The 15,495-nt window shown below is 39.4% G+C and overlaps 1 protein-coding gene across 2 annotated transcripts in view; it reads right to left on the bottom strand.

The window, feature by feature from the left end:
- Positions 1-15,495, bottom strand: part of LOC136858203 (RNA helicase aquarius) — a 686,829-nt gene that overhangs the window by 16,676 nt on the left and 654,658 nt on the right. For both annotated transcript variants that reach the window (XM_067137584.2, XM_067137585.2), the window contains exons 23-24: positions 14,321-14,689; positions 6,780-6,956 (exon numbers count right to left, since the gene is read on the bottom strand). In XM_067137584.2, coding sequence (XP_066993685.1) covers positions 6,780-6,956; positions 14,321-14,689 — 546 coding nt within the window. The remainder of the gene's footprint in view (positions 1-6,779; positions 6,957-14,320; positions 14,690-15,495) is intronic.

The raw sequence follows: 15,495 nt of genomic DNA, 5'->3' as shown, positions 1-15,495 counted from the left end.
ATCCATGACCCAAGTTCTCGCAACATATAGAATTTAAGACAAAGATCTAATGCTGATTATGGAGAGCATCATCGCCGACTTCGTCGCCGTCATCCATCATCACATTTATGTGAGGAGATAAATACGGAAAATCATTTATCATGTCTTGTCAAATATAAATGCAAACGCGTTCACAACAGATTGTCAATGTTGATTCATTTTAGTATCTTGTGTCTTGTGACAACTAGATGAAAATCTAGCAGTACATTTGTAAATACATATTTTTCCCTCTCCCCCACTGTGATCCTATTAATGAATTTACCATGCAAGTTGGTCGTGCGGTTAGGATCGCCTTGCTATGAGCTTGCATTCGGGAGATAGGGGGTTCGAACCCCACTGTCGGCAAGCGTGAAGATAGTTTTCCGTGGTTTCCCATTTTCACACCAGGCTAATGCTGGGGGGGCTGTACCTTAATTAAGGCCTTGGTCACTTCCTTCCCATTCCTAGCCCTTTCCTAGTCCAACGTTGCCATAAGACCTATCTGTGTCAGTGCGACGTAAAAAATATAAAAAATAATCATGAATTAAATTCTTTGCTTAGTCCATATGAACGCCGAACATCGGTAACATAGAAATATTGTTCAGTCTTGTAAACTGGCGAAGGTGGTTGTTTTTATTGCGATTGTCTTAAGGTGAATAACCGCGTTGCCATCAGCACAAGGGAAATTGTGAAGATGACTAACAAAATGAGAAAAATCGTGAATGCTTGAAGAAAAAGAAAAAAGAGCCTCTTTATACTGGATGCCCCAGTATCACAGAGTCTAAAGAAAACATGTTATTTCTGAAAACCGACGAGACCCTGCGTGGCAATGTGCGCTCACGTCCACTTCACAATTTCGTAAGCTTTGCGGTGTTCTGCTCTGCTCTTCCCTGCTCTGCGGCCAACTGCTTCTCAGTGTTCGCCCAGCCTAACAGCAGGAAAGTACAACAATGTATTCATCCACTTATATTTTTAATTCCAAAGCGACGACCCATATTTTTCTTGGGCTTAAAAGTTTCCTTAAAGTCCAAATTAATGTTTAACGTCAATCCCCGAGAAAGTGTTGAGGGAAATTTTCGAGATATTAATTACTCACTAATTACTCACAACACAGGCTAATACATTCAACTGGTGAAAATATTCTTGAATTGGTTACTTTTAAACACCTGCACTGCCAATGTAACCGTGTTATGTGTATTTTATATTGACCGGAAAAATCTTAACCTAATAGCAGCCTTTAACGTGATTATTGGGCGCGAATTTCAGTGTTCCGACTGTTCATTCACGTTCCCTGCAGCTTTATGCTGGACCATGGCCATAACTACACACAGGCACACACCACACAGCACGTTCTGTACAGGCACACTCCCAGTTCCCACTGGCGCGGAGCATGTAATGTTGCCTCTCGAAGTTCTCTCTACACTGCGCAGTTGCAGTCCCGCGTCCCGTGCGCCCGCTGCACAGTTCAGCTAGTAGGCGAAGGGCAGTGCATAGTGGCGCTTCTGATGGGACAGCGAGTCAGTGTCTCCGGCTCGCTTGAGAATGTTTCGGAACAATTGACACTCGGTGTTCTGGAACAGTGGAACATAACTGTGCACCGGCACCTTGTGCCGAAACAGGGACATAGTGCCCAACCCTAATGGGAATGGAACACCACGAGAAAACAAGTTGTCTCCAAAGTGTTTCTGCGGAAGGGAAAGTGACTCTCCTATGGTGTGGGCTGTAACTCCATCTTGCTGAATTCATGGACATTGGAGTAGTAAGTTTCTGGTGTGACAAAAACGGCGCAAATCCCGCACAAATGGATTAATAATGAGATCTGCTTTTGTGATTCTGTGCAGCATCCTCAACGAAATAAGGGCCAAATATTACATGACACATAATCTGGGGATTGTAACACCTGTTGGAGAACTTGTCCATAATTTTGGTTTATGAAGATGGTTTTTACCAGCCCTCTGGTATAGGGTAGCATGTGTGCCTGCTTCTTTCCCGAAGGCTCCTGGTTCGATTCCTGGCCAGGTCAGGGATTTTTACCTGGACCTGAAGGCTGATTCGAGGTCCACTCAGCCTATGTGATTACAATTGAGGTACTATCTGATGGTGAGATGGTGGCCCCACTAGAAAGTCAAGAATAATGGCTAAGAGGATTCATCAAGCTGACCACGCCTCATTTCAAAATCTGCAGACCATTGGGCTGAGCAGTGGATGCTTGGTGGGCCAAAGGCCCTTTGGGGCCAGCATCACCAAGGAGGGTGGACAATTATTCTTGGACATCCTGTTGTCCCCTTTTGTTGACATAATACTGATCCCGTATGATGGAACATTTTTCTTTTATTTAGTGCCTCATTATTCAATTGCTCCTTGCAATCTTTAAAGTGAAGCAAACTCACCCTATTTTGATGCCCCACGCCGTATGAATGGAAATAATGTTCCATGGTAAACACTTCTCCTTCATTGTGAGAATCATAATTGCAGAAATCAACACAACAATGAATCTATATAAATAAATGGAAGTCTGTTTGGAGCAATCTATAGGTATAAGTAAAGGTATAAAAATGAAATTAGGTGTGAATTAATGAGGCACTTCCAGGCATCTTAGAAACTTGGTACCAACGAAGCTGATATCCTAAGGATCCCTAGAAAAATCAAAAATTCTCAAAATTCCCTGAAGGGGCCACACTGGGGGGGTTTATAGGTTTCATGGGCTTAAAAGTTTCCTCAAAGTCCTAATTTTTACCTCCCTCCCCCCAAATCAATTATAGCTTTTACCCTGTAACCAATGGAAAAATTCCAAGATTTGAAATTTTTCACTTTATACCCCAAAAAATATTGAAATATGGAGAAAGTTTAATGACGATGCAGACCTTTATTTTGAGGTATTTGGTGGCTAAACAGTAAGTTGTATCACAAAATGAACGGCACAAACTCCATTCAATTTGAAGTGATTCACAACTTTGATCCTATGACTTTCTGTTGTATCTCTATCCCTTATATGTTAGATTTGATTGTATTTCTTGAATGTACATAAATTTTGCACTTTTTACACATATAATCCAGTTTACCACACTTATAGTAAAGATAGAATCATCAAATTTGGCATGAACATTGGGCCACCCAGTGGCCATATGTGAGCCAAATTCTATGTTTCTAGCTGTCACATAAGTATCCAAAAAGTAATGCACTGTGTGAAAACAGTACCCAAATTTCACTTTATTCAATGTTTCTAACTCAATCTAACTCATAAATAGAGAAAATACAAGGAAATGTAATAGGATCATCCATTTAGACCACTAAAAGATGTGTCTTATGGTGCAATTCATTTGTCGATACGACGTACCGTTTTGCAGCAGTTAATCTATGAATAAAGGTACAGCCCCGGCATTTGCCTGGTGTGAATATGGGAAACTATGGAAAACCATCTTCAGGGCTGCCAACATTGGAATTCGAACCCACTATCTCCCGGATGCAAGCTCACAGCTGCGCAGCCCTAATCGATAGTGACTGTCAGTAGGAGGACATCTGCTACTGTAATCAAAACACCCCATATAGACTTTGACTGGCAGTAGGAATGGGGTCCTTCTCCAACACCTGTGTAACTGGTACTAGTGTTTGTTGCTTGCTTGTTGTTGTTGTTTAAAGTGGCCTAACATCTAGATCATCGGCGCAACTGGCATTAGCAAAGAGGGCCTACCAATGTAATGAATAATTCCCTTCTCGATTTGACTGGCAGAAGGCAAGAGGGCATGTAATTTTATTCAAAACTCCCCTACCCGATTGCGTCTGACAGTAAGCAAGGGTGCCCACCATTATAAACAAATTTACCTATTAAAAATGTGACTGGCACTAGGCAAAGTGGCCTGCTATTATAATCGAAACTCACCAACTCGAGTGTGACTGGCAGTAAGCTGACTGGCATTAGATAAAGGGACCTGTCATTATAACGATAACAGCACAACTCAATTTTGACTGGCATTAGGGAAGGTGCCTTCCATTATAATAAAAACTCCTCAACTGTAATGTGTCTGGAAGTAGGAAATAGGGCCTGCCATTGTAACAAAAACTTTCCAAATGGATTGTGACCGTGCAGTAGGCAAGGGAGCCTGCCATTATAATGAAAACTTCCCAACTCGATTGTGAATGGCAGTAGGCAAGTGAGCCTGCCGTTATCATTACAACTCTGCAATTACAATTTACATTGGAAACGACGTATGGGGACCCCGCCGTGCTGTTTTCTGGATAACATTAAGACACGTACAATTTAAAAAAAATCTTATCACTGCGTGTACAGTAATTCACTTTGATGTCTGTATACAATGTAGAATATTGTAGCAAAGCAAGGGTAAATTTGCTAGTTCACAATATGTGAAAATAATATATACAATTAATAAATACCATATTGCTAGGGGACGTGGACAGAAGATAAGCAATAATTTCAGTATCATCTGTTTTGCTGCATACCATATTAAAAATTATTTAAAGCAGTTTATAACAAGATAATTATGAAGTGAAACCAGCAGTCTTTCCTGAAGCTAGTAGTAAAATTTGTTTTGCAATAACATTAAAGATAACAATAGGAAGCTCAAGGGAGAACACTTTGCCTCTTGCTCTGATTACTGTATTGATTTGGACATTTCTATGCCAATGTCTCATATAATGGCAAATGTTTTGAGCTCAAGTAATATAAAGGAGAGAGTGAAAATGAGCTAGGGTCCAGTTAGCTGTCGGGATATGTACCACGTGTGCTGTCCTCAGAGCATGTTTAACCTCAACAAAATGGTGTACAGAATTGCCAACCTGATGAACCAAAAAATCTGACTTCATCAGCACATATTTCTGCTATTACTAAAGCTATGAAATGTGTAGATAGCAATTTATATGAAACATAAATCAGTCAACTTCTATATGTATTTGCTTGCCTTTAAATGCTATAAGGAGAATAATAATCACAACATGGATTCGCTGAATAGTAGAAGATAGAACTTATAATCTTTTCAGTCTGTCAAAATATAAAATGTAACACTTAGAACACTGTAACATACCTGTAAAGAATGGAATGACTTGTTCCCTTCAGATTCTATCAAATCACCCATGGATATATTCAAGTGAAATGGTGGTATTATGAACAAGTGAGAGAAACTGTGAATCATTTACAATCATTCACAATCCTTTTATGCAATATAAACAATATTGTATACATGCACGGTTAAGAGCAATTTCATAGAATATGAGGATGTTCTTGTAGAACAAAACATGTCATTCCAGTCATAACTGTCCATATTTTACAGGTATGTTATAAAGTTCTAAGTAGCCTGTCTGGTGGCCAAAGGCGTCAAGTCTGTATGGTCTAACAATGACACCATGGTTAACCAGTTCGGGTTCCATTGGTCGAAAAAATTCACACGAACAGAATGTCGACTGGCAGGGTAGGAGAGGTGGTGGTATACAATTTCTACTCAGCAGACGCGTGCCAAAAACTTGGATACAATTCCAAACCTCTCTGCAGTTTTCATATGGAGTGACGGCATGATGCTGTTGATGGTGATTAGTCCACCGGATGAGGATGTTAAGCCTTGGTGCTATTTGACAGGAGGACGCTGTGCGTTGGCACCAGGTTTTACCCTCTCCCTTCCTACTATCATATACTGTAACACGTTATCCATTTCATCTTATTAACTCCTCTGATGAGGTTGACGTCAGCAAGGGCATCCGGTCATAAAAACCTGCTACAAAGATCATCTCGCTTCATACCCGACCCCATAAAGAAACGGAACAAGAGTTGGACATATATGTTATAGTGTTCTGAATGTTACATTTCGTGTTTCGATGGATAGAAAGGTTTATATGTTCTATCAACTATGCCGACATTGAAAAAATGGCTTCTTTCTTTTTCTTTAAATTAATTCAATAGTGCAATGTACATACAGAGTTTGCAATTGTTTCTCCATTTACCACATACTTTCTTCTCTGGGGTAAAAAAATTACAGTACTACAGAGCAGGACAGTTTTGGGATATGAAAGGAGAAAGATAACATATAGACTATTTAGGAACAGTTCCTACTTGAGAAATAATTCACTGAAAGAGTTAAGAATCCAACAACTATCGTCTGGTTATCAGTTACCTGCTGTTGATCTGTTGTGATTTTAATCAGTACTTGGAATACTCTTTCTTCATGGACTGCCTCCTCCCTTAACCACTGTATTACAGTCTGAGCAGTAAGGCTCATGCGGTAGGTGCTATTTTATTACAGGCAATAAATAAAGGTACAGTACAGGTTCTTTCCACTACTTTCAAACTGAATTGTTAAGAAAATTACATTCAAATTAAAAGGAGCACTTATTCTCAAGAATCAAGAAACAAAGAGAGACTGAACAAATGTTTTTCAATGATTATATCCTAAATATGAAATTCTGCTAAATGTTAGCATTCTACTACATACAGTCTACTCTCTGCTCCAATGTACAATACAATGTACAATATAATTCTGCTACGACTGGCAAAGCTAATGGTTTATGATACTCTGTATCATCGTAGACCTGTAGGAGCTGTCAATCTTGCGGCTGTTACAAGAGGTGGTACACATACTTTAAAGACCTGAGTTCATAAATAAATTTTCCTTGAAGTTCTGTCAATCTTTTGAGTTTTCTTATTCAATTTAGGAACAAACTGTATACTTTTAGGTCAATTTTTATTCAGTTAACAAAAAGGAAATGCACAGCCGCCGGAGAAGAAAATGCAATTCAAATTGGACGAAGATACTTACATAGAAAGCCGATTTCATAGCTTGAACTTTCTGGATGTAGAAGTCATATACAAAAGCAGCCATCTGTGGCATATCTTCAACTTCATGCGGAGCACCTTGTGGATGAGTGTTATTTGACCTCTGACAAGGATATGATTCGTGGGGAGCTAAGTGCAGCTTCAGAGGACGAACCATCAGCTAAAAAACACAGAGAATTCAATTAAATCTTAATGAAATACTTCATCTGAATAAGACAGTTCTCCCAGAAGACAAAGGAAAAATTACACAAATATTTCTGAAAATGGTTCAAGAAGAAAGTGTGAAGAGAACGTGTCACAGATGTAGTCTCCCCTTCCAAAAAGGAAGTAAATCATGATATCTGCCACTACAGTAAAAAGGCAACAAGTCTATGCTGACAATTGGCTGGGACTGCTGGCAACAGCACAGCTCTATTAATTCATTCTAGCCTGGACTTCAAAATCTGTACCAATCGCTATGGGCTGAGTTTTGTGCCACACCTAATTACCTTCATATTTTACTTTCTGATATAGCATTCTTTATGATGTCATAGATCAGTTGATTGTGGCTGGTTAATGTTCTCTGACTTGACGTGTAGTTCATCCTGATTCGACAGATGGCAGCTTGTGTAATGAAGGATTGCCAAAGCATTTCTTTCTAAAAAATCTTTAATTTGTTTACTCTCTGCTCGAGACACAAGAATGGTTTGGGTTAAAAAGATGGAGGCACTGAGCTACGAGCTGATTCTCGTCTCTTTTAACTGGTATTTTTAAAATATTCATAATTTATCCAGTATGACTCTCTGTTTTGAGTCAATGTATATTATTACTTATAATCTATGGATTCTATTCCTTCAAACTTCAGGTATTTATCTTATTTTCCTCTCCTTGACTTGCCATAGTTATGCTGGTTTAGTGTGCTGAGAGATCCCTGTTCTGTATATTATTCTTTTATTTATTTGCTGCTGACTTATTTCAGTTGTCTTTCCTTTTCTTCATGTTTGCTTGTTATGTAATCATTCCTACATAGGGGCAGAAGATAACACTGATCCATTTGATCCATGTGTGAACCATTTGATCCGTGTGTGTGATGAGTTTGCTTGTGGTTTTTGGAATTGGAGACCTTCTATATTCTCTTTGGCTTCGACGTCTGGCTTGAGCTTATGTTCTGTAATATGGTTTTACACTAATGTTGTATGATTTATGTTTGCCTTTAAGTGCAATATGAATATATCATGTAGCGTGTGTGTCGTTATTTAGTTATGGTGTTGACTGGGTGAGCCTGGCCTATATTGCAGTGACCCAGATACCTGATCTGTGCTCTTGGATCAAGCTCATAAGCCACTGACTGACTCTTGTCATGCTGTTATGGTTGTTATCGTCGCATGTCTTGATACTATATTATTTATTCTACTTTGCATATTTGGTGTGTGAGTGTGTGTGTGTGTGTATTATTTTTCAGTGCCTTATGGATGTTGCTTTTATCATTATTATTATTTTATCCTATGTTTGCGGCTTGCTCAGCCAATTTATTCGCCTATTTCAGGATCTTACTCTCAATACTACTTGTTTCATTTGACTCATGTTTATTTGCTTCCATAACTATGGTAACTCCTTTTTTCGCTACTTGCTTTACGTCGCACCGACAGAGATAGGTTTTATGGCGACGATGGGATAGGGAAGGCCTAGGAGTGGGAAGAAAGTGGCTGTGGCCTTAATTAAGGTACAGCCCTGGAATATGAATGGTGTGAAAATGGGAAACCATGGAAAACCATCTTCAAGGCTGCCGACAGTGGGATTTGAACCCACTATCTCCCGGATGCAAACTTACAGCTGCGCGACTCTAACCGCACGGCCAAGTTGCCCAATGGCAACTCCTTTTAACATCCTTATGTTCCATATTTGTTCCTGTTTGTGTCAGCTTTGCTTCTCTGGCATTTTGATTTCTGGGGGATACAGTCTCTTTGGAGATTGTTGGGAACCATGTTCCTTTTAAAATAATTGATTTAAGTCTTGTCTTATCTGGAGAGCTGCAATAAAAATATTTTTTCTTGTGTGAAAGGGGCTACTTTCACCTCTTATTGACGTCTTGCTCTTGAGAAAGAAGTGCTTTTCATTGAATTTTAATTATCACTGTCTGATAATAATTGAGGGCCTGCCTGGCCGAGGCGGTAAAGGCATACTCTGTTCGCCTGGAAGGACGTGGGTTTGAATCCCCGTCAGGAAGTCGTAAAATTTAAGAAACTAGATTTCCACTTCTGGAGGTGCATATGGCCCTGAAGTTCACTCAGCTTACACCAAAAATGAGTACCAGGTTAATTCCTGGGGGCAAAGGCAGCCAGGCATAGAGCTAACCACTCTACCCCATCACGTGCTGAGGTTATGAATGGTGGAAGCCTTTACCTTCCACCCCTCCAAAGGCCTTCATGGCCTGTGCGGAGATGACTTTGCTTTGCTTTGATAATGACTGAATACAACTTTCATTTTCCTCTATATTTCTGTTGCGACAGTTTAAAAGTTCATGAGATTGAATGTAATGAGTCAAACAACTCGATTGTGATTAAGATACCCTCATAGACTATGCATGTGAGCATCAGTCTCCTTGTATCTCTGCATTTTGCTTGTTTTGTGCCCACATTTTAATTCTTTTGCCTCATCTTCATTTCCCATTTCCAGCTTCCCAGGTTGGGTTGGGAATCAAGGATTTCCATCGCTGCCTGTCTCTCCATCACTCTTCTCGTTCTTTAAGTACATCTTCAGGCTTCCCTTCCCTCTTTCTCTATGCACTCCCACACTGAATCTGTCCACCTCTTTTGGGGTCTTCCTCGTGATCTCTTTCCTGTTACCTTATCTGAAAAAGCCTTTTTTTTTTTTTTTTTTTTTTGGCACTCTCTCTTTCATTCATTCATTATTTATTTATTTACCGTAAGCCTTTACAGCATTCTCCCATTCTCATCATATGCCCATACCACTTAAGCTTGGTTGTTTCTATCCTGTCTTGAAGTTTGAAGATTCCTGTCCTTTTCCTTAACTCTTCATTTCTAATGCTATCCTTTCTGTTCTTGCCCTCGATACTTCTTAGGAATTTCATCTCCTCTGCCTGTATTCTACTCTCCTCTCGTTTTGTTGTAGTCCACGATCCAGCTGCATAGGTTAGTACAGGTTCATAATAGGTTGAATATTATACTTTCTTTAATTTTTTTGGGACATCTTGGTTCCACAAAATACACCTTACACTCTGGTAGAAGCTGTTTACTTTTTGTATTCTTTTCCCAATTTCCTCAGTTATCTTTCCATCTTCTGTGATCACACTTCCAAGTACTTGAAACTTTTAACAACTTCCAGAATTTTACCATTCAGCTTTATCTTTCCTCTTCCTTCCTTTCTTCCCTCCTTCCTTCCTTCCTTCCCCTTGTCATCACTATTGTTTTACTTTTCTCTGTGCTTACTTTCATCCCAAATTTTTCTATCTCTTGATTCCATACATCTACTTGTTTTTGCACTTTCATATCATCCTCACACCATATCACTATATCACCTGCAAACAACATGGCTTTTGTTGCCTCTCTCCCCAATCTCTGTTTAATGTTCTTATGAATTTCATCCATGACTATGATGAATAGTATGGAGGAATAGTACACTTCCCTGTCGGAGACCAGTTTCAACTTTAAACCATTTTGTTTTTCCTATACTAGTCTTCACAGTACAATTTTTGTACATAGCTTTTATCATTTGCGCTTCCACTCTGTTAACTTGTTTTTTCCTTAATGTGTCCCATACTAACTGTCTGGGCACAATGTAATAAGCTTTCTCAATGTCAATAAATGTCATCACTATGTCTTTTCCAAACTCCCATCTTTTCTCCATCATATGTCTTAATGTAAAGATCAAGTCAAACGTTGATCTGTCTTTCCTAAAACCATACTGTTCTTCCATTTCTCCCTCTAGCTTCCTCCTCAGTCTTATACTGAAATTCAACTCAAGAGCTTAGGGAAAGTATCCTTCCGCATATGAGCACATTCCCTGTTCCCCCTTCCCATCAACGTTCTCCATCTCTGTCACAACCAGCTTATCATTAATGTCGTACGTCTATCTGACAAGTACTTCATTCTGAAATAGTGAAGCATCAAACAAAATCACTTCCTTTCACACAGCTGTATTTGATTACGTACCATACCTACTGATTCCTTTATTGGCCATGTAAAACCTACAGATTACTGACGAATACCGAGGCAAGAGAAGCAAGGTTTATTTTTATTTCATAATGCAATTTGTGTGAGGCACATGGAGACTTGCAACATAAGTATACGATTCCGCTATCGTGCAACGACTGTCAGTGGCAGTTTCTCACAGTTCAAAAAGCTGAAAAACCCACCCATGAGTGGGATTGCAAAATACAATGTTTACAGGAATGTTGTAAATATTGTTGTCTCGTCATTCGGAAGGTAAAAACGAACTCATGATCCCCTCATGACAACATTTCTGCAGGTAGAGGGGCGGTTACGAATATAAAGTAAAGTACAAATTATTATTATTATTATTATTATTATTATTATTATTATTATTATCAACATCATCATCATCGAATATTCCAAGGATCCTATTCCCATACAGTGTTAAGGTCCTTCCTGTTTTATTTACGGCGAGTGCATAGTTTGAACTAAGCTGACACATCGACCTTTCGCAGGAGACTTGGATTTTCCGTGGAGTTTAAATTCCAAGCGAGCTACATAAACACTGTACACAGAAATGCTGGTGAGCTGCACGGTCTTTTTCACGTCTTCCACAGTCCACAGTGGATTCTAATCTCATAGGCTACTGTAAACGTTTAAAACAATTTGGTTTAGATTTCCTACTTAATTTTTCTCCACTTTTGTTAGCTTTAAAGTATTTCACAGGGGACTCAAGTGTCACAACATCTTGCTCACAGCTGGCAGCCATTATGAATACTGAACAATCTGAACATGCTGTTGGAGCCAGTATTGCCAACAGTTTTCTTGGATCAATCTTTAACATCGCACATATTATGCGAACTTATCAGCATTGGAATGAACTCGAACAAAGCTTACTAAGTACATAGTGCAATAAGATATCCATATCATATTAAATGATTATTATTTTGCTCCACACTTTCACCCGTAGTGGCTAATTTCTTTATGGAGCATTTTGAGGAGGAGGCTATTGCTTCGGCGCCCGTCAAACCTATGATATGGTGGAGGTATATAATGATGCATTTGTGGTCTGGACAGAAGGTCGCGAGAAACTTTATCTATTTCTAAACCACCTAAATCAGCAACATCCTTCAATAAAATTCACTATGGAGATGGAGTCGGACGGATGCCTTGCTTTCTTGGATGTTCTAATAAGAAAGAAACCGGACGGCTCCTTAGGACATACCATCTATCGTAAGCCTACCCACACAAATCACTATCTTCATGCAGATTCTCACCACCATCCAGCACAAAAACAAGGCATTCTCACGACACTCGCCAAGAGGGCGAGACAAATTTGTGAGCCATCACATATCCACGTGGAGATGGATACGCTCAAAGTCGCGTTCAAAGGTAATGGCTACAACGATTTGCAGATTCATAGTGCCCTGCATCCCAGAGAAACGACTAAGCAAAGCTCACAGAAGGAAGAAGTGAAGGGAACTGCTTACTTGCCTTACATTCACAACACCACAGATCGAATTGCCAAGGTCCTCCGCAAACACAATATAAAAACCGTGTTTGGCACCACCACTAAAATTTCTCACAGTCTGAGTAAAACCAAGGACAAATTGTCCCCACTTTTACATCCTGGGATATACGAAACTCCCTGTACTTGCGGTAAGGTATACATCGGCCAAAAATGCCGGTCCATTGGTACCCGTATCAAAGAACACGAACGTAATATTAGTCTCAACCAACCAGACAAATCGGCAATAGTTGAGCACGCTCTATCGTCGGGTCATGATGTCATGTTCCACGATGCTCGAGCTCTTACCCACACTAGACACTACAGGTCCAGGATTATACGGGAAGCTGTGGAAATACGTAGAAGTCCTAACAATTTCAACAGGGACACCGGCTATCAATTAAGTAATACCTGGTTGCCAGACATTAAGAATGTATGTAGGTAGTTCCCTTCCCTGTCCTTTCACTATTGATATTTCATCTCGGTGTTTTTCAAATTTGTATGTTCCTCATCGCCAGATGTTTCATTCCAGGCTTGTGTCTATATCATACACCTGTCAATGTCATATGTTACGTACACACGTTTATGTGAACCGCTTAGAGTGATTCTATGTTTCGGACAGCTTCCGCTTCGAACGCTAGCATTGTGCCATGTCCTGGCAGCCATCTGGTGGCAAATGAATATACTATTTCCACTTCTATTATAACATCTAAATTTTAAAGAGTCATTGTTTAAGAAGCCTTTCTTGTGGACAGTCAAGATTTCTTCTGAAGATGCAGAGCACAGTTCTCTGCGAAACGTAAAGAATTTCACATTTTCTTGACACGGCGTAAGCCCAAAAGCCTATATAGTATTATGTCAATAATAATAATAATAATAATAATAATAATAATAATAATAATAATAATAATAATAATAATAATAATAATAATAATAATAATAATAATAATAATAATAATTACAACAATAATAATAATAACAACAACAACAACAACAACAGATGGATTGATGTCATCAAGTTTAAACAAAATTCATTTCAAGCATAGTTCACAGACCCCACCCATCAGATTTGTGACCCATGGGAGTCAACCTGCAGATGTAGATGTAGATGTAGAAAATATGAGCCAACAATAGCATATTTTAAGAGAAATAACAATTGAATAATATTACAATATTCAATCTAATGAGTGGTGCCCAGCAGACCAATCCATATTTATTTGAGATCTTCTGCAAACAGATTCTAAAAACTGTACTGAGGCACTATTTCTGTGTGCTACAATATCACTAACTCTCTGAATGAAAGAACAAAAAATGCTCAAAGTACTGCAGAATACAGTAGAATTCAGGCAGTAGAAATGAGATTCATTAGAACTATGAATCAAACTACTCGAAAGGGCAAAATCAGGAATGAAGTAAACAGGAAGGTAGCTGGCATTAAGATCCCTATTACCAGTGTGATAAAGAAGCGTAGGCTTCAGTGGTACGGGCACATTATGAGAATGAAGAGCGAGTTGCCACAAAATTCTTTGACCTTATTGTCCAAGGAAAAAGGAAAAAGACAAAGGGGAAGGCCAAGGAAATGCTGGATAGATACAGTGAAATCAGGTGTGGAGGAGAGAGGTCTCAAATGGGAAGATGTCCTGGAACAGAAGATGTATGCAGACAAGAAGAGATGGTCGGTGCTTCACCACCACACCCCGGAAACTGGAGTTGGAAAATGATGATGATGGTGGTGGTGATGACTGCATTAATCTATGACTGCTGAATTTAATGTTCTATAATTATTTCTTATAATGGTACTCTGTGTCCCTACAAAATAAAATGAAACAAATGTTCTTACTGTTAAAATATAAAAATGATAAATACCTGACTGAATGCTGGAGTAAGCTCAAAACAATTCTTGAAGAGGGAGACACGAGCAAAGACATACAGTCCCAGACGAGCTCGAGACATAGCTACCACAAGACGACGAACATCTCGCAAGTGACCCACTGCCCGTGTCCTGACGAGGGAAAGCAATATGTAGTCATTCTGCTGGCCTTGGTACTTGTCCACTGTAGTAACTTTATGTGGACGGCCTATCAAAGGGTTGGTAGAACATCTGATGTTGATAACATCTCGAATAAGATGCTTCTGTCCATTGTAAGTAGTGAGGATCGAGATCTTGTGAGCTGGGTAGCCCAACAGACGCATGTACATGAAGACAGCAACACAGTACTCAGCTTCTGCCAAGTTCTGAAATAGAAGTTACATATCTTATTGAATACATAACACATAAAGACTCTGACAATAATATTTGAGAATAGTCAAAGTTCATTTGCAGGAAGAAAGAATAGACAGCATTTACAGTATAAAAGCTTCCCTTCAAAAATATTTATTTTCCTTCATTTTATTTGACTAGTTTTAAGGACCCTGAAAACCTGCAACTAAAATTATTACCCAGAGAGGTAGCATGTTTTACTATCTAACGACTGTCTCATAACTGCTTACGTTCACTTGCGACTGACAGACTTGAGGCTGACTCACTCAAGACTGACTAGTCTTCGCCACCTTGTTCCTTACAAAGGCCTGCAGAAGAATTTCGTAGTTTCCACTTCTAGATCATTCTGGGTGCCTCATCCATTGTGAATCAAGTTCCAGCTCCTTCCAGGAGCTCTCTTGTCCCGATCCTCAACAAATCACTGGCGCTATTGTTTTCCATGCTGCTGGGCCCCTCACACACAGTCACTGCTACACTAGCATTATTGCCTCTCACCTGCATTACTGACTTCAGCTGACCCCCTCCCCCAGACCTACGGCCTTCATTGTCACAGTATGAATACGAAATTATCGTCTCATAGGCTACTTATGATGGTACGACAAAACCAGCAACCAGTAACCAACACTGTGAAAGCATGGATTATCAATGTGATAACCCTGGCAGAGAAAGCAGAAGAGTTCTCTGATCTGATTTTATGGAGAAAGAGGATGTAGCAATGATGGGACTGAGGAAAGTAAAAGTGAAGGGGAAATGAAGAAAGAAAATGAAGAAGAGATACATA

Source organism: Anabrus simplex, chromosome 1, assembly GCF_040414725.1.
Source record: "Anabrus simplex isolate iqAnaSimp1 chromosome 1, ASM4041472v1, whole genome shotgun sequence".
NCBI classification, from domain to species: domain Eukaryota; kingdom Metazoa; phylum Arthropoda; class Insecta; order Orthoptera; family Tettigoniidae; genus Anabrus; species Anabrus simplex.
This window is presented reverse-complemented; position numbering and strand designations above follow the sequence as displayed.